At 31.7% G+C, this 23,071-nt stretch overlaps 3 protein-coding genes across 6 annotated transcripts; all 3 read right to left on the minus strand.

Annotated features, from left to right (window-relative positions):
* Positions 1 to 945: 945 nt before the first annotated feature.
* Positions 946 to 6,544, minus strand: LOC100781093 (U3 small nucleolar ribonucleoprotein protein MPP10). Of its 3 annotated transcripts, XR_005889304.1 has the most exons (15): positions 5,782 to 6,544; positions 5,567 to 5,640; positions 3,976 to 4,087; positions 3,773 to 3,883; positions 3,526 to 3,663; positions 3,234 to 3,302; positions 3,082 to 3,123; positions 2,907 to 2,975; positions 2,674 to 2,745; positions 2,526 to 2,579; positions 2,296 to 2,437; positions 2,013 to 2,075; positions 1,687 to 1,783; positions 1,499 to 1,594; positions 946 to 1,391 (listed from the first exon to the last, which is right to left on the minus strand). XR_005889304.1 is itself a non-coding variant. In XM_006600574.3 (13 exons), exons 1-13 carry the CDS (start codon positions 6,409 to 6,411, stop codon positions 1,387 to 1,389), a joined length of 1,581 nt encoding a protein of 526 aa, XP_006600637.1. In that variant the 5' UTR covers positions 6,412 to 6,544; the 3' UTR covers positions 946 to 1,386. The 3 variants fall into 3 exon arrangements, 1 of the variants encoding a protein (XP_006600637.1); XR_419042.3 differs by lacking the exon at positions 1,687 to 1,783; XM_006600574.3 differs by lacking the exons at positions 1,499 to 1,594; positions 1,687 to 1,783.
* A 2,648-nt stretch (positions 6,545 to 9,192) lies between these two features.
* On the minus strand, positions 9,193 to 12,947 carry LOC100781639 (uncharacterized). The gene is made up of 8 exons (XM_003549570.5): positions 11,916 to 12,947; positions 11,217 to 11,250; positions 10,879 to 11,106; positions 10,468 to 10,557; positions 10,251 to 10,316; positions 10,069 to 10,160; positions 9,920 to 9,967; positions 9,193 to 9,598 (listed from the first exon to the last, which is right to left on the minus strand). Exons 1-8 carry the CDS (start codon positions 12,287 to 12,289, stop codon positions 9,481 to 9,483), a joined length of 1,050 nt encoding a protein of 349 aa, XP_003549618.1. The 5' UTR covers positions 12,290 to 12,947; the 3' UTR covers positions 9,193 to 9,480.
* A 3,050-nt stretch (positions 12,948 to 15,997) lies between these two features.
* LOC100782176 (uncharacterized) lies at positions 15,998 to 20,219 on the minus strand. 2 transcript variants are annotated; one of them, XM_003549571.5, is made up of 6 exons: positions 19,576 to 20,219; positions 19,377 to 19,490; positions 17,931 to 18,011; positions 17,358 to 17,530; positions 17,043 to 17,139; positions 15,998 to 16,297 (listed from the first exon to the last, which is right to left on the minus strand). In XM_003549571.5, the coding sequence occupies exons 1-6, from the start codon at positions 19,789 to 19,791 to the stop codon at positions 16,184 to 16,186; spliced, it is 795 nt and encodes a 264-aa protein (XP_003549619.1). In that variant the 5' UTR covers positions 19,792 to 20,219; the 3' UTR covers positions 15,998 to 16,183. The 2 variants fall into 2 exon arrangements, with proteins under 2 accessions (XP_003549619.1, XP_006600638.1); XM_006600575.3 differs by having other exon boundaries at positions 15,998 to 16,740; positions 19,576 to 20,096.
* Between the last annotated feature and the right edge of the window lie 2,852 nt (positions 20,220 to 23,071).

Here is a 23,071-nt window from a genome sequence, read left to right on the forward strand (position 1 = left end):
CAATCTAAGCCAGGCATTCTGGAAAAGCTAAAATCAATGGAAGAGCTGATTGGGCTACTTAACCTGTTATCAATGGAAGAACGTTGCAGATTAATAGCGTCAAGCCTTGCTCATTCTAGCTTAGTTATGACTTCGGAGAACATTACAGAAGAAATAAGAGTGAGGGGAATTACGGGTAGCTCCTTTTAGTGAGGGGAGCCACCTAGGCAGTTTTGTATTCAATACCCTTGTAGCAGCTCTGCTCTGGGTTTTCTTATGAAATACACTGTCCTCATAAATAGCACTATTCTATTCTATAATCATCTTTTACTTGTCTCTGACAGACGAGCTGATTGCTGTAGGTTAGAGTGCCTAGGAGAAAGTTCCATGCTGGGAATGCTGCTTAGTAATACATTACTTCTGCATGTTTTATCACATCTGAATTTAATTCGAAGGCGAGTCTTTCAAATCCTTTTAGAAATTATTTGTCACCAAACATGATAGAAGCATTGATGTTCAAAACTATTTTTTATTAAAAAAAAATCGTTATAAATATTCATTGACACTTTGGTAGGGAGAGAGGGGTATTCAAAGGGGAAAAGAAAAAGAATATTGAACTGGACCATTTAATGTACAAGTACTCAAGGAGATTAAGTTAAAAGACCCATGCCCAACCCTAGACAACAGTATTCAAGGGAACCAAGATCTACCATCAAAGTTTTATAAGTAGAAACATTAAAAGCAACATTTTCCAACGATTTTCTTATTTCTCATTGCTTCGTTTCAAAGTGCAACCACCTGTCGTCAGCAATGCTCAAAAAGCAGACCAATACAATAAACCATCTGTTTAGAAAAACACAAAAAACTCATGCCCATCCCCAGATAGCAATGCCACGCCAGGAATTCAAGAGAATCAAAGATTTACTGCATCAAAAAGTTTTACAAGCAAAAGCATCAAAAGCAAAATTTTCCAACAATTTTCTTATGCCTCGTTGGTTTGGAGAATTCAAGGTTCAACTATGACCATCTGCCATTAGTTTGGTGCTCTACATATCAGCTGTGAATATAATTAAAGAATACAAAATTTAGCACAAAAAAAAATACCGCTGCTACGAACTTGTAACAATGAGTAGCAGGAAAAGTAAATAAACAGTGACTCTCCTTTCCATGTTTTGATATTAACCAAGAATTCAAGGAATGACGAAAACAGCCAAACTAAAAAGAGCATTCAAGTTGCTTTCATCTGCCACTACCAAGCTTATGAATGGCATTGCTCATTTATCATGGTTGACTCCAACAAAAATCCTCTTCCATGTCAATTTTACTTCATTTTGCCATGGGCTCCCCCTTTGAACTTATTATTAGTTGTGCAGCTTCTGTAAACAATCATAAATATTGAATTGTTGTTTACCCTGCAAAGATCCAGGGAGATTCAAGGTGAGAAGCAACAATATCATCTTTTGGAAAAATTCTTTAGACTACATCTGGTTACTCATTCCACGGTTGGCAGCCAACTAACCTCAATGTGTAGGAAACTAGTCATCATATCTAAAGACTAAGATACAAGGAGTTGTGCCCAGACAAGGGTAGAGTCATATCCAGGTACCCTGTCTCACTAAAACATTTTTTTCAGTTAGGCTTAATTTGGAAGTAATTGAGACTGCAGTGTACAACCGATTGAATCTACCTAAGGTATACTATGTCTACCTAAAATTTCAATATTATGCAGGATTTGGTGGGAGTTATGACAGAAAGCAAGCTCCACTCATAAGGGATGTGACTTCTACCATAACTTTATAGAAGCCTGCCAAGATTAAAAAAGGAGAAGATATGTATATAGCCAACTCCCGCGATAAGAGGATAATGGCATTTTGGAATTCATAATAGAACAGACATCGCGATAGTTATAGTTTTATTTTTCTTTAAACAATGTGGTTGCTAACAAGAAATTAACTTGTGTCACATTCAAAAATAAGTGAGTATAATGTAACATTTCTTAGACCTAGTACAAAAAGGATATATAAAGAAATTACCATTAACTTTGCTACGAATCACCCCTTCTTGTGCCTTCTTATTCGTCCTTTTTACTGCCTCAGCTGTAACCATAAAAGTTTGTTAATTATAATGAAAAGCATATGAAGATAGTGTCTGGTACAAAACAAAATGCTGGGTATCTTTCCTCCTAGAACAATCATGCATATGGTGTGCAACTTTGCATAAAGACAGGTAATGAAGTATTGAACACCATAATCTCTATGTATATGTTGCTATATGCCAGTTACCAGGAAGAGACTTTTATTGCATAACTGATGGTACCTTTAAATTTTCTTTTCTTATTAGCTCTCCTTGTTTTCCTTTCTGCCTTTGTAAGCTCTGTTTCTTCCTTAATATCACCTTTCCCATCAAATACCTCCTCAGGTGCCAACATAGCAGCATCTGAAACAGCCACAGGTGCAATCTACCCAGGGAAGGCATAATACATTGTCAGTATATGATAAATGGAAGAAACAGAAACATAAATTTGATTAAAAAAAATAGTTCTTTACTTCTTCCATTGCTAGAGCAGGCACATTAGCTTGAATAGACATGTCCTCTATAACCTGTTCAGTTCAATTCAAGGCAAATAAGAAGACAAATTTCAAGTGTCAAGTATATTGTCTATCAAAAGAGATAATAAGAACGTTGATGTCATACAGGTTTTGGAGCAAAGTTAAAATGAGAAAGGGCATCCAGCTTCAGACAGAGTCTCTTAAACAGCATGCTTGCCTGATTACAAGTACAAGTATCAAGATTCAATGTATAATTAAATATATAAAAGGATGGCTACATAGCGTTGTATTACACAAGGAAATGAAGCACATAACAAATGAGAAAGATACTAAATAGTAATATAAATAGAAACAAAATAAAGCAATCGAGATTAGCACCTCATTCTTTTGTTCATCTTTAAATGACAATGGAGCAGAAGTGGGGTCTGTCTTCTGAACATATTCTTGCTGTCAATCATTAAAAAAATCTTTGAGGAACATCACAAAATGTACAACTCCTTGAGGAATTAATAATAGGTTTCCAATGTTGCAAATATATCCAAGAAATACGGACCTCATAAAGTTCTGCAAGACCCTGCTTGCTTTTATTGTCATCCTGTGTTCATAACGAAAATGAAATGACTTGTACAAGTTAGTTACGTATAGATATAGCAAGACATGAAGTTGAACCTTAAAATTGGTTTATTTCAGTAAAAACAAGCTTACCAACTCTTTAACTTCCCGAGGTGCTTTAGATGGCAATTTAGGAACCCTTTGAACATCATTAAAGTGCCCCTATAGTAAACACAAATGTAAATTAGAAACAAATAGTGTTTGTAGGTGCTTGTAGTCTCATGTATTACTTAGTAGTATAAGTTAAATAATCAACTCAACACACACACCCAACTTTTTACAGAAATTGTATATGCTGCCATCTATATATCTGCTTCCATTTGTGTAAATAACTTGATGTATTATAGTAGAAGTCCAAACCATGCCAGTTCAACATATTAGTTACCTCAATAATCCTTTTCTTGATTATATCCTCAATTGAAGCTGTAACTTCTTCAGTGATTACAGGAGCAGGCCTCACATTATGCTCAAAGTCCAGATCAACTTCCAATGCACTATTCTTTGGTCTCTTTGCAGCAGTTACCTGTTATAAATTCAACAATCAATAATCTAACACCATATTAGCAAAAAGGGCCAAGGAATGCAATCCACAAAAAAATCAGGTAAAAAAAAGTAAGGGACTACTGTATTACCTCACCCTGCATAGTCCATGTTTTTGGATCTATGTTAGCTTTCTCCATCAGCTCTATCTTGGACTGAATTTTTTCCAGTTGCTTTTCATGGGCAGATGCAGTCCCTTTCGTCTACATACATTTGGAAAAAGAAGGATAAGAAAGTTGTTTTCAAAATAAATAAATATATATATATATATAAAGAGAGAGAGAGAGAGAGAGACCTGCTTGTCAAATTCCATATCATCTTCATCATCAGAATATTCAGATTCCTGAAGTACTTGAGCTTTTCTTTTTGACCCCCTTTCCTTTTTACCTCCAAAGAAGTCTTCATACCTGACAGCAACAGAAGAAAAAATGAACCCAGCAAATGGATAATAGAGGAAAACCATCTAAATCAGTAAGCAATTACAAGGAGTAATATAACTAAACAGAAGTACCCAGCTAATTGCATAACATATGACCAAGGAGAACTGAACTTAATATTAAAGCAAATACACCGCCACAAACAAGCCACAGAATAATTATTATAATAATTAATTAAATAGTAGTAAAAGAAATACTGTAAAGCTTAAAAAAGACGAAACATCACTTGACCAAATACAGTTGGCCAGACAAAACCATAGAGGGAATCCAAAACTAACGAAATAACAATAATAACAACTACAACAACAACAACAATAATAATAATCATAGCCTGCAGCAATTACTATTGACAAAAACACAAAAACTACTTTGCTACTAGAAATCTTAAGCATAAATGGCATACAGTTAGATTACTTGTTCTCCTTCAGTTTCCTCAAGCTTCAGATGGTTTCACATTGAGTTTTCATTGGTCTTCCTCTCTTTCAACTATTCGTCTACTAGGCTATTATCAATCAAATCAACTCTTTCTATTGGGGTTTCTATTGGTCTTCTTCTCACAATGACCAAATTAGGTGTGATTTTACCATCGTACTCATTGGTGTTACTCCTATATTGTCTCTAGTATATCCATTACTCATCTAGTTTTGTAGGTCTATTCTAATATTTTCACCTCAGCAACTGCAACTAAGGACAGACACAGACCTACACACTAGGTCCTAGAGGCATATGTCCCCTCAGTCACACTATGTTTTATATGTTATATCCTACATTTGTATTGTTTTTCCTACAGCTTGCTTAATATAATTATAAATTTAAGATAAAGGTCAAATTCTTTCGATGTTATAGTAACTTATGACTTAATGATAACAACAACAAAGAATATTAACAAAATTAAACTTTCTCTCTCAGAGAATTTTTTTAATGTAAATATAAATATTTTACAAACAATTACTTGTGTGTCAGCATTGTTCTTAGCCATCTTGCTCCCAACACTACCTAAATTTCTTAGTCTCTCGTTGCTTGTGCACTTAGCTTATGCTTGTCAGGTTGTGTTGAGTGTTGACACTTTACCAGCAAAAATTCATTACCATAAAGCATAGATGGTCTTATGGCTACGAGGTAAAAATATTAAAATCACAATAGTACTACCATATGCCTAGACCTCCTGCTTGTAATGCTTTCATATTGTTATTCACACATCACCACAAAAAGTTTTATCCACGACAAGAAATAAACGAGTGATATCAATAGATATCTGTGAAACAAAGATCATTAAACTGAAGCGAAGCAATTTAAAGCTTTTATTTATGTAGTTCATTGACCCGTAAGTGAAATTACAGATTAGTGATTGTGAGATAAGCAATAACTTAGATTGCAAGCTTAAAATGGATGAATATCTTCTTTTTTTTTAGTTCTCTAGTGGGAGATTGGGAGGACAAGAATAAACACCTTGCACTTTCTATGCCCTCTGCTTCTTCATCTTCATCCTCATCATCATCATCACCAATCCCAAAATCACCTTCCTAGATAAATATAATTAGAATGAGTCAGAAACCGATTAATTAATTAATAAGCAATAACCAATTAAGACCAGGTTAATCTCATGATCGTGTTTAAGAACACAAAAAAGGGTAATGAAAACCAAACTAAGAGCACAGACTCACCTCATCACTTTCTTCTTCGTCATCTTCCTCCTCACCTTCTCTGTCTGCCTCGCCATTCTCGAAATCATCTTCCTCCTTCTCTAAGTACTTTGTCAATTCATCTATTTTAAAGAATTTATCCTCAATGACACCACCTTCTTCATTATCCTCCCCCTCTTCCTCTTCATCCTCCGTCTCTTCTTCTTCTTCTTCTCCTTCTCCCTCCTTTACTTCATCATCCTCATCTTCTTCCTCTTCCTCATCCAATTCCTCGTCAAAACCGTCACTCTCTTCTTCCCACTCGTCTTGACTCTTCTCCTCCTTCTTGTTCCCACCCTCCGAAGGAACCTTCAGCTGGGAAATCTCTTCGGGATTTTCGACCAGCTGTTTCACGCGGCGGCGAATGGTGGATAACAGAGGCTGCGTTTGGAGGTCTATTTGCTGCCATATCTGTTCTGCGTCGAAACCGTCCACAAGGAGTTGGTCCAGTGGCGATTTTGGGGAAAACGGTTTTAGGGAAGAGAACAAGTATTGCGATGCGGTACGAGCAGCTTCCGACAGCGCTGGGTTCGGAGTGAGAAATGAAGGCGGTTCCGTCGCTTTCAGCAGCCGTAGGGCTTCGACGCCAGCGTCGTTGCTAGTGTTCTCCATGGCAGGGTGCTCTGATAGTGCTACTCTGTTCTTTCGGCGATATATGGGTTTAGGGTTTTAGGATTTTAGCCCAGCGAAAAATGGTGAAGACTAAAACTGTGCGTTTTGATGGACCAAGTTTCTTTTTGGTGGGGATTTTGATGGACCAAATAAATAAACTTTGATTGATTATTGGAAAAATATTTTTATAACACGAAAATGAGAGTGGAAGTATAATTTGTCTCTTGTAATTTTGAAGTGTGTATTTTGGATTTATATATATGAAAAGAAAATGTGAAAGATGTATAAAAATAATTATACATATCATGTGATATAATTGTATTTCACTGAAATTATACAATAAATTCTACAACTAAATATAAACTTTTTTTTTAATACAATTAAGTAGAAACTATGATTTATACTCATATAATATAAAATTTGTTTCACTTTAGTAATTATGTTTTTACAAGTTATTTCAGTTTGTTTTTTTAATTAACTCAGAAATTTATTTGATTATTTAATTAATAATTTTTTTAGTAATTTTTTTAATTTTTAACACTTTTTAAAATGTTACTTAAATAATATTTTTTAAAAATGTTAGTGTCTAATTTTTATATTTTTTATTTTTAATATATTTATCAAATATCTTCGTTGTTCCTTTTTAAGTCATTTTATATTTTTTAATTACTTTAACTATTAGTTTTACCCAATACCTGTAATTTAATAAGACAACTTCACCTTCCGTTGGCCTATGTACTATTTTTGTATAAATTTCAAAATTTTAAGCATATTTATAAAATTTCAAAATATTTTTAAGCATACTTTTATAAAATTTGTTTCACTTTAATAATGTTTATTTTATTCAAAAAAACCTGTTAAAAAAATTAACAAAGGTTCTGAAATATATACTTTACTATATATATGATCTTAAATAAAAATGCATATTAATTCAATATTTATTTAGCGTATTCTTATGAATTCTACTACTTTTGAATTGTGATAATTTTTATTACTTTAATCTTGTTTTATAGTTATAATGAAAAATATTTCAATAATATTATTCAGTTTAGTTTTTCTATGCATCAATGGTAATATATATTGATTGAGTGAAAGGAATGTGGTGGCGAATGTGACTGTGGTAATATTTACAAGAGTGTACGTGTTACATTAGTGACTCAACAATGTTATTCCATTGTATCATGTCAGTGGTTGAAATTGTGGTTACAAAGTGTCATATGCATCAAAGGTATGTGTGTCAAAGGTGATTGATTGATTTCACGAAAATAATACTTGGTAATTTTCCAAGTAAATAGGTGTCATGATCGATTAAATTAGTCAAATTAAGAGATTGAATATGATTTAAAAGGTAATTTAGTAATAAAAAAAATCGATGTAATAACCAAATCAAAGATTCTCTAATGCAAGAGTAACAAAGTCAATATATGTCTTTAGACAATGTTCGTCATATCTTACTTTTCTTCTCTCTTTTTTTTGGTGAAGATCTTAGTTAGATAAGTCAGATCTCAAACGAAATTATTCAAGCTCAAGACCTGTCTAATGAGATCATTCATACTTCTCATGTATGTCAATGAGAACTTTGTTAGCTATTAGTGGCTAACTGTATAAAAAGATTTTGACCATTAAAAATAATTGTGCATATTGCAAGAATAAGAAGTTACTTACAAAAGGGTTAGAAACGCACTATTTTTAATAAATTTTATATTATTTATTGAAATGTATTAAACTTTGATTTAAAAACAAAATACAAAAATACCTATAAAATTACATGTGAAATGTACATATTGCTGTCACTTCTCAAGTTATAAAAATGTGAAAAGATGATTCTTTGTTTTCTTCTGCCATCCTTGAATACCTCGTTTCCAATAATATACTTGCTCTAACATTATCAAAATAATGGCTTGTTAGAAATATTAATGCTTATTTCCTAGGGTTGAATGATAATGTAGTTTGAATCATTTAATAATAAATTATTATTATATAACTTTTAAAATGATTAATACAAAAATAATAAATTTATCAATAATTTATAATTAAATGATAATTAGTGTATAATCATTTTTTCAATTTATTAAGCAAACATATTTACTATTTTAGAACTATTCACCAACCATCTCCTATGGTCGTTTTCCTAGGATTTTGTTTCCCCCATCTTTTTCTCTTTTTTTTTTTTTCTTTGAATGATCATCTTTACATGTGTTTGATTTAGATGAGAAAAATATGATAGATGAAAATAGAAGAAAATAATTTTAAAAATAATAAATAGAGTAAAAATAAATGACATATTTTATTTTTTTATTTTAAAAAAAGTGAAATAATATTATAAAGTTGTTTAATATAAATAAAATAGGGGAAAAGATAGTTAATTAACTGTGCAAAATATTATTATGTCCCTGTATGTGCTGTGACTTTGAAAAGAGTAAAAGCAAGGTTAAAAATGTCACCTACTTGGAGAGAGAAACTAAAGTCGTGGGTTCGCACATTTGTAACATATTTCCCTTTGAAATTGTACCTTCCAAACTAGAACACCTCATTTCCATCCTCAGCATATTATTTCCATTGTTGGAACCGAATACAGCCTTAGTGAATTTTTTTTCCATCCAATAACATATTTTATATAATACTTAAACTCAAAATTTTATTTAAAAATTCTAACTTTGTAGTATTTGGATAAATCACTTATTTATTGGTGGTCTTTTTCTCTTTTAATAAAACATTTTTCTTTTACTTGCTCCCAATATTGGGTGCTCTTCTAGCTAATATTAAAATATAATCCTAGAATCAATAAATCAATGCACTCGGATTATAGTTCTTAGAATTCATGGTCTATTACATTACATACATGCCGACAGAAAGTAACGACAAAAATTCTCCTTGCCTGTTCAACCATTAATTTTCCAAAAAAGAAAGAAAAAAGAAAACTATATACTTTGGTTTGCTGTATATTTGTGCACCTCAATATATGAATCCAAACTTCTCAATATAATATTTTTTTACTATTTTCTTACTACTACTCCCCTTCCCTTTTTCTACCAGAAAATTGTTGTTCTTCTGAAAATTGAAGCCCGTTTATGTGTCACATAGGTACGAGTCAGGGTACCGCGTCGACAACACGCTGTGTTTCAGCTTCATTATCAAAGCGAATATGCCATAGCACGGAATATGCAGTAATGCCATGGAAAAGTAACTGAAAAATCAATTACAAATCAGTCAGAAAGAGATATCAAAATATCCCATCAACAGTTAATTATCAGAATCTGATACCTTACAGACTCTTGAAATAAAATGAGATGAAAAAGAAATAAGAGAAAAAAGTTATACCTAACGTGACATTATAAAAAGTTTTATATAATTATTTATTTAATCACAATCAATCATATATAATAAATTTATTAATTTTTAAAATAATTATCTTAAAATAATTTAAATTATAATTTATAATTACATCATAATCTTTTATATTGTCAGTTATTTATAAAACTCTAGATGTAATATTAGTAACTTATACCATAATGGAGCATAAGGGGATGACAAATCAAGAAATGGATATGGCCACCTGTTTTTCCAGGACAAGAAATTAACATATATTAGACAATGATGTATAAGATGTTTTCCATACTTTTCAGTAGTGTTAAAAAACCAAATGAGGGTTATTACCAGAGTTTAACTATAGCATGAACAATCCACTGGAATATGACGTATGTGATTGTCCACATGCAAAAGTATCCTATTCGAAACCAAGGGAACCTCTGAAGAGGATTAAAAAAAAAGGGTAAGAATTCGAATATGCATATACAATGGAAGTGGACAATTAAATGGAATAAAATCTAGAAACTCACCAGGGAATTTAGAGCCGTATCGCCTAGTAGGAAAACAGCATTGATGGTGTGCATACTGATTATTAGCTGCAACACATGACAATTTGACTTATGATTTAGCATTCAATCATGTCTCCTCTTTTTTTGATAAGAAAAGGAACACATGTATAATACAACTATCTATACTTAAGTATTAAAAGAAAATTAACAGATACGTTGAGGCATACATGGTACTTACCAAATTTATGTTGTAATCTTTGATGGTTAGGAACGGAACAATAATAAACCAAAACACACAATCTGTGAGCATTACAGCTCCGCCAATCATCTGTTCACAAAAAAACAAAAAGTTAATTTAGGTAGCCAATGGCAAAAGCTGTATTACCCCCCACTTTTATAAAAATGTGTCATCTCACTTGTCATTAACTTGATGTTAGGTTGAAAATGTTAATGAAGAGTAAAAAATGTTTGGCTCCACATTTTTCTAAAAGTTAATAGTTATAGTTTCTACATCTTTGATGTGATTTATTACTTCTCAACGAGTTTTCAAACATGCTAGATGATATACCAAAGTCGAATTCATCACTGATTTCTTAAATTAAAGAAATCATCCTTGAAGTTCAATCAGTGTGATCAATGGCAAGTTTACCTGGAACAATATTTGAAAGATATAACCCCATGTGCCTGCAGTTTGGCGAACAAGATGTTCTTGTGGAGCTCCTAAGCCTTTCTCATGGTTTGATGGATTAGAATTCTGTGGGGGTGTAGGAGCATCATAAATTCCCTGTTCTGCATATCCATCTACATTTCCAACCTTACCACCACTCGCTTTTTTAAGATGTTGGTAACATCCATGCATGGAGAGCAAAGATCCCAGCTACAACATCAAAACATACAATGTTAGTGTATAGAGAGATTACACACTAGATTATAGACATGAACAAACGAAAATTCATATATTAGGCCCTTTATGGAAGAAGTATTTACCCCAAAATAAATGGTGACTGCAGCAAAAGTCCACCTGTTTCAAACAATAATCAAATGCCAAAAAAGATATCCTTGTCTGATAGCTTAATCAATACAATAAGAGGCGAAATACGCTTTTTTTTTTTTTTTAAACGGTAGCAGCTTCAATTGGCTTTTTAAATAAGGTAAAAAAAAAAAAAAAAAACACTTGTTATCTTAGACACACACAAAACAATGATCACAAAAGGGTTTATAAAAGCTTCATTATTTCCAAGAGAAGAGGACTGATTGCACTGCTACAATCCCTTCATCTGGCAAAACTACTAGCTTCGTTTTGGTTTGAAAATAATTAACTCTGTTTAAAGTTTAATAAGCTTTCAAATTCGTGTTCCAGCCAGACTTATTTCATGTTCCATACCAACAAGGCGGGATGACTCTTAAAAGTTAAAACAGAACTATACTCACGCATTGGCCTAGTTTGGAATCAAACTTCTCTGGCACAATAGAAAAAAGTTAAGATGCATAAATTAATTTTAATTTACAAGTTTGATTTATTTTAACTTCTAATTTTCTTCTTTTTTTCTGGTAAGTGTTTATTGAGAACTTTATAGTAACTGGACTGTAGTCATAGATATGCAGAGAGACCCTATCCATATAATACTCATTTCAACAGCATTCAAATTTTGACATAAGGAAATTCAAAAGGGAATGAAAACTCACTGAGTGTAAAAGTAGAAAATGCTTCCTCCATCCTCAGTAGCAATGAGTATGAGAAGCACCAAAAGCACAGCAAAGGCAAAAACTCTAAACCCGAGCAACCAGACAGGGTTGATTCCTTTCAAACAAGGCCTCCAAATTTCATCCTCGTACAAAGTCGATGATGTTTCTTTCTCTCCTTCCTTGTTACCATTTCTTGTTGCTTTCTTCCGTGAAACTTCATACTTCAATATAATCAATGAAGAAATGATAGCTGAAAACAGAACCAAAATGGCACAAACCAAAACCCTCCAATTCAGCCAGTAACTTTGTGTTGTTGTATCTGCAGTCATAATCGGTTGCCACGTGCCTTTTGGAGAGCCTGTCATAAACCTCATTTCGTTTTACTTCAGATTCTCTCACAGGTAAGTAGAGATATAAGGAGATGGTGTTGTTAACTTGTTATGCTTCCCCTTAGGAAAAATGTTAGAAAACCAAATGCTATTGAAGAATGAAAAAATAGAATGTAATTATGATGGCTCTAAGAGAACAAGAAGCTATTAAATTAAATAGAACTGAAACATTGGAATGAGTTATGGGGGGAGGACCATTCTTATTCTATGTGATCAAAAGTGGGGCCTAATGAGAAAGTTACACATGACATGGATTTGTCATGCATTTCAAACTAGGAACAGCTGCAAAAGTTTTGGGCCAGGGAGAGGACTAAAAAGGTTGAACTCTTGACCCGTTTTAACCACATTAACTAATCGTTTAATTATTGGATAAGATGGAGATTCTAAACTTCGGGTGGATTTTGCACATAAAGATGCAACCGACAAATGTTAATCGGTCTATAAAGGAAAAAAGAGGCAGCTAAGTAAAAGAAAAGGTTGAATTGAAACTTGCAAGGGAAAGCAAAACAATGTGGAGGGGTGAGAAGAGATGCTTTTGTATATAGAAAACTATTAAAGTTTATATAGACGAGAGAGAGAGAGAGAGAGAGAGAGAGAGAGAGAGAGAGAGAGAATGGAAAGAAAAGAATGGTGTGCTTGGAGCACAAGCTTCTTCTATTACTTTTGTTGCTATCCGACCAAAATCCTATTGCAGCCTTGATCTCCGTATTCCCATGCAAATTTTAAACTAGTCATGAGTCATATGACCCAAAAGACATGCATGTTTCTGTGAACCCTTCTTGGGTTAATAATCTTATTATTATTTCTTTTTTAATGACAGTGAGAAAGACAGAGAAAAGGGACCAGGGACAGGGTACATTTGTATTTGGATTTTGTATTGGAATGCTTAGGGCTAAGATGCTTCATGTATTCCAAGAATGGTTTTTTGCCTAGCATGAGTCATGTCTTGCTGAAAAAGAAATAAAGTGCTTAACTACCAGAGAAAGGAATAGCAGGGCAAAAAAAAGGTAGAGTGTATTTTTTATTTATCAAAATATCTCAAAATTCAGTTTTACTTTCTATTAAAAAATTAATCAAATTTGGTGAGATGAAAAGAGGATAAATTAATACAAAAAAGAAAAAAGAAGATAGATGCTCAAGGGGGATGACACGATGCATTTGAAGTGTATGGAGCATAGGTAGGATCAAGGTTTGCTACCAGTGATACAGAACGTGATTACTAATGAATCAAATGGAGAATGTCTATTACTATTATTAGGGACACATTCGCAATCATCAAAGACTGATTTGAGGAAGAAATAAAGTCTCACTCGTTATGCATGAAGGAGAGCAGCCACCGTGTCTTGGTAAGTGTTTCCAATTAGACAAGTTCTATTTGAACAAATGTGTATAACTTTTTTATAACAAAGGAAAAAATAAAAAAATATAAACTAAAATAAATAATATAATGAAAAGAAAAAAAAAATATAACTATACAAGTATTAAAAGATAACTTAGGGTGCTTTTCTTAAGGAGATTGAACGGGGGCCCACAGGTGAGACCAGGCTTGACTACAAATATGGGAGTTTCTCACGCTTGACAGCTGGAGGATGGCATTTTTGGTAAGGGTTTGGTTTTGATTTTTGGTAAGCCAAACACGCTTCTGCTTTGCTGCATATGCATAGAAAATTAGATATGACAAAAGGAGAAGAAAGTTAAGACAAACAAGCATTTGTAGAGATGAGAAGTAGTGGTTTGCCTATATTGGATTATGTTTAGATATTTAATTTTAAATTTTTATTTAAAATTAAAAATTAAAAAAATAGTCTCGATTCATATGCTTATATTTGAAAAAGGGAAAGAAAAGTTTAGATGAAAAAATAAAATGTTTTTTTAACATGTTTTATTGTATTTTAATTTTTTTTAAAACAATTCAAATAATATAATTTAATATTATTTCATTTCGTTTATTTTAAATAATTTTAACATAATATTAAAACTTTTAAATTGTTCATCAAATTTAATAAGACTTCGGAGGAAAAAAATGAGTTTTAAAATTAATTAAAAGGGAGATAAGTTCGTCAACTTTCTGAAAAAAGAAAATCATGTTCTTACATAAATCATGATTCATGAATGTTCAAATAAAGAAAAATATCTCTCAATTACATCATACTTCCAAACGTAGCATTTTATAAAACTAACTAATTTTAAAGAGAAAGTTTTATAAAACTTCCTAAAATATTTTTTTATGAAAAAATATTTTCCAAGAAAATAAACAAAAATAGACATAGAGACAATGGAATGTGGGTTAATTGGTGGGTCCATTTAGTAATTTTTTTGGAGATGCCGAATTAGGTGGATTGGGTACTTATGAGGGCTTTAGTTGAAAAAGGTTTAAAAAAATTATATATACATGTTAAACTCACTTAAGAATCCTAAGGAGAGAAGACGGATTGGAGTTTGTCTTACACATTTGGTAAATATAATTCCAAAATTTTATTTGTGTAGTTTCTAAAATATCATTGCTTAATATTATAATTTTGGAATATAAAATATATTGAATTTTGAGAATGAAATATTTTTTGAAAATAAAAAAATAGATAATGTATTTTAAAAAAAAAAACATGCAAAAGTACTTTTGTCAGCCGTACAAGTTAGATAAATTCCGCCCTATCCCCAAAACACAAAACTAACCCAAAAGCTGACGCAAGACTGCACAAGCCCTATTTTTGTGAAATACAACCACACTTTTGTTTAAATTAGGGGTATATGTATCACTAAGTGCATAAATCAATTAATACAAAATCGTTTTAATTTGTTAGTCTTAGGTATAAAAAAAGAAAGAAATATAAGTAGGTTCAAGCTGATCCGATCCGGTTTTAACACTATATTTAAAAGTTTTTTTTTTATATAAAATTACAAGCAAGCATATAACTTTTTCAGAAACTCACAAAACAGTAAAAATACTAATCATTTTCTTAAATTAACTTAATATAAGTTAACAGTGAACAAGTTAATAATGAAAGTTGATTTTGCTTATTTGTTTCTCCAAGAGACAACTCTTATATTTTATCTAGATTATTTAGAGTGTCTACAATGTATAATTATGTAAATGAGTTATTTATTATTTTATAAGTCTTGTAATTTCTCATAGATTTAAAACACTCTACATGAAGATTCACTTCAATTCTAAGATTGTTGAAGTGAATGATTAACTTAATTTTGCGGATCCTACCATGCATGAAAAATATTATATTTATGACATAAATTTGTTAAATAATAATTCTTAATATAAACAATGGTGTTTATATAAACAACATCATATCATCTGTTCTAGTGGGAAAAAAAAATTAAACAACTCATGTAAACAATTTCATTGAAGATACTTTTAGAGTTTAGATCAAGTATATACTGGTGGAAATTATAAAATGTAATAGTGATTAATGAATGTGTCCTAGAGTTGCTATAAGGTTAACTTGGTGGTTAAAGAAAAAATGAGATAGTGAAAAAGGAAGAGATGGTGGGTTATTTTTAAAAATTGGAGGGGGTGTCATTTAAAGAGATTTCAGGGAAGGTGAGTGCAATTTCCCCCAAAAATTATTAAATTCTAATGCTACTGCAAGCCCGACCCAAAGCGGCATTTACCTCATCAGCTTCATGGTCGTCGTCGTCGTAGTTAAATTACCTAGTCAATTGATTCAATTCTGCTATTGGTTTCTATAAATATTGATTTCTTTATTGATATCAATAAAATACAAATGTATGCTGATCAAATTTATTCGTAATAATAAGATATCTTACACTTAATTAATAAAGCAAGTAGCCTGCTTTAATACTTTGGAATGGCGAAGAGAATGATAATAATTTACATGTTGCAGAAGCTGATGCAGCACTTCAATTTTAAATAATACAACCTTCATCATCTCCAAGCAGACAGAGAGAAAACGGGGCAATGGCCACATTGAATGATTGTGAGCCTACTCTTTCTACATGGATCATCTCATAATCACCTTCCTGCATTATAATATAAAAGCCTGATTTTATGTGGGATATGATGGAGACGCATCTGGCAATCCGTGAAAGTAGAAATGCATCTCGAATAAAACATGCAATGCAACAACCAATGAATCCAAATTATTGAGGGGTATAGTTTACAATTCTCCGTCAATTTTCACTTGATGAAGAACCTAGGAGTGCTGCATGGCTAAAATCATAATACCAACTCATTCTGAAGTAAAATTGGATGCAACCATGAAACAATCACCCACACTGAAGCATGTCAAAATATGTGCTTCAATAAGGCTTTTACTTTGGCTTTCTTTTTCCTATGGTAAGATCTGTTGATTATGCAAATAATGACAGTTGATCGGATAGAAATCATGGCAGCGTTGCATCCACTCAAACTTAATGTCACGTATGTTTACAGATAAGAACTTCTACAGAAACCCAGCACTGGCCTGTTGACAATTTAAGTATAAAATTTATTTGATTGAAGCAAATCAATCAGTATTCTTAAGAGAATATGTAAATAAAAGGAAGGAGGAAACCCGGTGCTTTTATCTTTCTCCGCAGTTATAATTATATTACTATTTGATTGCACAATACCTAAAGTATTGGAATCTCTTATGCTTCTATTCGATAGAAAGGTAGTATTATTATTACCAATTACCAAACATCACCAATAATGTTATAATTTATAAGGGGGTACCTTACTCAAATCAATTCTGACTACCCCAGGAAATTGCAACAAAAATCTTACCATTCTACCATTTGGTGTGTTCAGTGGGCATGCTGAAGAGTATTCAAAACTATTCCCAGGAAGTATTAATGGCTGTTCACCAACAACTCCAATTCCCCTGTCATGTGGAAAATGAATTAGAGAAGTTATGTTGAATTTGAATCCCTTTGAGTTTAAAACAACAACGATCTTTTTCTATTAAGTGGGGTTAATTGACCAGGATCAAAGTATTTGTGTTCTGGCATTAACTATGTGCCCCCCGGGTTTAAAAGAAAAAAGAAAAACACTTTGGAATCATAACAACAATATAGCAAAAGAGAAGAATAATTAACTTACCAGACATTTTCCGTTCTCCCATTAGCATCAGTTATAATCCAATGCCTTCTAAGAAGTTGAACAGGGTGTTCTGAGTTATTAGTAATTCTTATTCTATATGCAAAGAAATATAGCCCCTTTGAAGGCTGACTTCTGCCCTCTATATATACACTCCTAACTTGAACCCTGATTCCCTGAATAAGTCACAATTAAATGTTAAGATTTCCGATTATTTTTAGTGTGTGCTTAAAGTACCCAATATCTCATGAAATACGCACTTATATTTTTTTCCTTGAAGAGTTTGAAGGAAAATAAATATAGTTTTATTAAATAACTTTCTAAGACATCTTGCAGGGGTATTCTGAAACTTAGGGAGAAATCATGAAAGACAAACTATTCCAACAGAGATACTCAGCGTTTCCATCTTTGAAGACATGGTATTGAACTAATATTTTAAAAGTGCAATCAACTTAAAAGACCGTTTAAAAAAGGGAAGTTGCTTTCCTTGTTAATTGTATTTCTCTTGAGATAGCTTACATCAAGATAGAACTATCTAGGAGACAAAAAGTATTTAACTGAAAGTAGGGATCATACCAATGTTGTAGCATCACTGCAACATTTTAAAAGAGAGTGTGGAGCAATTTTGTTTAGCTCATCACGATAACTAGCAGCATCCTGAAAAGAGAGAGGAAACGGTGTCAAAATGTAAAATTAATGAGGGAATCATACCTCAAAACACACAGAGTAATATAGGTCACGTTTTGTCAATTCAAGGTGAAAGATGTGAGGACTGAGGAGTGCTGATCTGATAGAGGGTTGAATGTAGAGGTATGAAAGTTGAGATATGTACTTATTACACCATTTAGTGGTTGAATTGAGACTTGAAAGGAAAGTGTTTATTGAATTTTGAAAAATTGGATCACAGACGTAACAATAGTCCAACAAATTTTGAAAGCAGTGTAAATTTTTCATCTGTCCTGTCTAACTTATTGAGAGGAATGAGCAAGACAAATTAAAATTCAAGCAAGGTGGTGCTACTGCCATCTCAAGCACAGAAACACGTTATTTATTATATGAAAAGCACTAGTAAAACCAACTCTAATCAAGTTGCTTATTGGTTCTTAAAGTTAAGCTACTTGATAATAACATTGGAGCAGATGAGTTTTTATAAAAGTTACTTATACAAGCAACTTGCTCAACCATTAAAAAAAATCTTTCCAAATAAAAATAGTTTAAGTGAATTCTAGTGAGTGGAGAATTAACTTAACTTCAAAGGAATTAACCCAAACCGAATCCTTCACTCGAAATGCTCTAATAATTTCACACGAGTCTCACTAGACAGAGAGTGAGCCCAAATTATTGGGTGAGAAACTGGCATGCAATTTAGAGAAAATAAGCTATAGACTAAAAGTGTAAAGTAGTTTTACACATCTAATCACAAATCACCGCGTATAGTAAGTTTATTGACTTTTACAATAATTATCCTACAAGGCATGGTTTCTAATTGGTTGACGGTGTAAAAAATGTTATACTGACAAAGCATAGGCATTATTAAAGTCTGAAATTTACCAAATAAAAGAAAGGAGTTAACCCTTCTGAACAAACCACAAAAGTGAACCTAACACCAAACTTTAATCCAAAATATGAGGGAATAGAACACTAGGGAGACAGGCCTCAAGCACACCACATAAGTGACATGACACCACACTTTAAACCAAAACTTAAGGGTCTTTTCCTCATTTACATGGTGTCCAACTTTTTCATTCTTATCTAATATGGAACTTCACCTAACACTTATACCCTAACAAAATGATTTTAAAGGTATTTTTTTGGTTACCCTCCAAAAATATGTTTGAGAGTAAAATTGTGTCTGGAAACTAAGTTTTGGAGATGCAAGACTCGGATACTTTTGCAAACTCAGTTAGCAAACTTAAGTTTAACAACCTTCAGTTTACAAACTTTAATTCAAACATGCACTAGTTAGCACAACTCGAGTGCATAAACAATTAATTAGGCACTCAACCACATAATAATAGACACCTGAAATCTCTCTTCAGCAACTGCTTCCTTCAATAGTCTCCTCAGACGCAAAACAGGTTCCTCGTCCTCAAATAGCTTCAACGAGTCTCGAATTCTAGCGGCTTCCTTGTAATCCTAAAGAATATAATCAAAAAACGGTGCTTATCTCCAATTTCAAATTGCACAAGTAAGAGGGAAAACAAGAAACTAACTAACTAACCTCGGATTTAGCAGCTACTTGCAATTGTTGCTTAAGAAGAGCGTAGGTTTGGGTCCGAGAGAGAAACGAGCTTGTGCTACTGCTGCCACTGTCTCCCTCTGAAGCACACGCTACGATGACACTCCTTCTGCTTCTCACTCTCGTCTCTGAACCCAGCAAAAGAAAATTCACTAAGCTACTACTCCTCAGACTCATACTCAACGATAACGATTGCATTTTCCGATCGATGCTTCCAATTTTCCCCACAGCACAGACCTATCTTATCAAAATCAAATCATCGTACCACACTACTGTGCAGGGGCTAGTGCAACGCAACGCAAAAACCTTTTCCGCGGCTAAAGTTAAATTAAAAATGTAACTTTGCAAATTTTATACTGTTATTTTTTAGGGTACATACTTTCGTTTAATTTCTGGGAAGTTAATTCCAATTTCCGACCATGACTATATACCAGTTCTTGCGTTTCGTTGAGGGTATTATGGAGATTGTACTATGCTGTAAAATATTCCATTTCGCTCTTTATGGATTGTATCCGAAACTCTGAAGTATGAAGAACCACAATCCATTTTTGTTGTTCATGGACATGAAACATACACGTGCCGCTAATCGTTAACACAGGATATTTTGTCGATGGGATTATGGGAAAGGGGAATAGAAAAATATGTGAATGTTTATTAATCTCAATTTTCAAACGTGGCGCAATGTCTGCCTTGGATCTACACTTTAGATCCCTTGGGCAATACTTACTAATAGTATATGATTAAAATAAAGAAGTGAGACCCAACTTACAAAGTATAATACCCAACCAATCACACCAAAGAAAGAAAAGGTTTAGATATTATAAAGGTATGAGAATATATAATTAATAATAATTTAAAGGAAATTAATTGATATTATATATATCATTAATTTGAAAATAAGTCAATGATGATTATCGAAGTTTCACGAAGGATTACCTAAAAATGATTTTGATCGGTAGAGAATTTTAACCAACAAAGAATTAAGTGAAGTGCTATCGAGTAAAGTACCATGCGAACTACCAATAAATCAATAATTAGGGGCATTACACAAGTTATTAATGTATTGATAAATATTTCACAACTATGACATGATTTTTTCTTATCAACAAAGGAAAACTCATTGATACAAAGGACAAGGGATACCCAACTCTTATAAGTTACAATAATATAACATGGTAAAAAAAAAGATACGGGCAGTGGAGGTAAAATGAAACTAAACACTTGACTTGAATTTTGATTAAGTCAATTGGTTTGTCTTTTATCATATTAATCAAACACTCAATTTATTCTCAATGACAATGATTATTAAATTGCTAATCACACAATCTTTGTTGTCATACAATCACCCTCAAGTAAACTCTATGGTCATAGACACCAAGTAAAAAAAAAGACATTTTGTCACATCTCGCAATAGATTTCATTAAGAGATGTGACAAGCTCACGATGAAAGAACCATCAAACTCCTTAACACTTCGTCTATAAATACCTCATGACACCTTTAATTAGGTATGCATAATTCATATACCTTGGTGGTTACTCTACCAAATTTTGACTCAAGTATTGAAATTTCCAAAGGTTTGTCTTTCTTTGACTTTGGCACAACAAAGTGATCCCATTAGCGCACAAAGAAGTCATCTCAGTGGTAGGTCATTACTCATTAGCGATTTCTCCATCGACATTAACACTAAATAACAATATGTTATGAACACAAATAAGAAGCCCACGAAGAAAAAACAAGGAGTTGGAAGAAGGTGAATACCTACTTATATGAGTTGATGTTATTTTGAATTTTTGTCTCCAAAATTAGTATTTCTTTCATTCCTAATTATAAAACTCTTTTTTAGAATTTAGTTTTTGAATAATAGTACAAATAATTGGCATATTTAATACTACTAATTAAATTAACCACTTTTTTTAAGGGACATGAATTGGACTATGTTCGGTAAGACATTTTAACTAGCTTCTAGTTTTTTTTATTAACTAAAAAATTCTTTTGGTTGTTTGGTAAACAAGTTCTTAGTAGTTTCTAAGATTTTTTGAAACGCTATTTGAAATAAGATTTTTTGAAACCCTACTTTCTAACTTTTATATTTTTTTTCATTTTTATTTTTAATATATTTATCAATTCCTTTGCTTATTTTTTTAAAAAATAAATCATGATTTTATTATTTTTTAATTATTTTACACTTTTAAGTTATTTCAACAATTAATTTTATAAAAAAATTATAATTTAATAAGTTAATTTTTTTAGCTACCGAATTTTGGCTTCTAGCTAATTTTTTAGCTAGTTATATTGAAATAACCTTAGTTAAAAAGATCTTAGGAACGATTTTATTAACACAATTTTATTAAATACATTTCGATTTTTTTTAACATTTACCCATTAACAAAAATACGATCAGAAATTTAAGTTTCAAAAAGTGTTTTTGAGGAAATACAAAAAATGTGAAAGAAGGGTACATTTTTTTTTTTTATCACGGAAAGAAGGGTACATTTAACTATGAGGAGCAGCGCATTATCAATTGCCCTATGCTTATGTTTAGTTTGAAGTAACTTAGTTTTTTTTATTTTGTGTGACAATTTTGATGAAACCTAGTTGAAAGTTTTTAGTTTAGCCTTTTTATGGGTCATTGACTAAATAAGTCAACTGCTATTCATATTTGCAACCACACGCATAACACATACACATAAATTATGTGAGGATTTGAATCGAAAGAATCTTTTGAAAGTCAGAGAAATAAATATTCATTATTAGATTTTATCATTGATCAAAATTAAAACACACAATCAAGGTTTTTCTTTTTTTTTATAAAAAAAATCACATTATTTTTTATAACGTGAGGTTAATTTTGTTTTATCTTGATTATTTATGTATTACTGTGCTACCTACAAATGTTCCTACCATTCTCGTGTGCGTGTATATATATAAATAATTGTTGGTTAATACAATTTTTTTTAAAAGTCTAAATATATTAGTTGTTCTTTAGTTGATCTGATCAATTTTAATTAATTCAATTTGGATCAGATTTTACCTAATTTAGTTTTACAATCCAATCCAAACAAATCCAATTTATAACCACATCAAATCAGATTTGTTATTAAAATAATACTACATTTTTTTAAAACAAAAAAATAATCTAATGATATACAATTTAATATATTTAACTCAAAAACTATTTCTTAACAATTAGTCTAATATGAAAATGTTTCATTCCATTCCAACTTAAAAATTAATCCATGTCTTATATTATAATTACAATAATAATTTAAAAATGAAAAAATACTATCAAATTAGGCTGGGCTAAAAATCCCAAACTCTAAATGTTAATAAATAAATAAATAAAATACTAAATAATCAGTGGATTGGATTAGATTAAATTTTCATAAGTAAAATTCAAGATGATCCGAACATATTGAATTTATAAATTTTCAATTCGATTCAAATCAAATTATTCGAACAAATTCAATTTTTTTATTT

The sequence above is a fragment of the Glycine max genome, chromosome 17 (assembly GCF_000004515.6).
Source record: "Glycine max cultivar Williams 82 chromosome 17, Glycine_max_v4.0, whole genome shotgun sequence".
In the NCBI taxonomy this organism is placed as follows: Eukaryota; Viridiplantae; Streptophyta; class Magnoliopsida; order Fabales; family Fabaceae; genus Glycine; species Glycine max.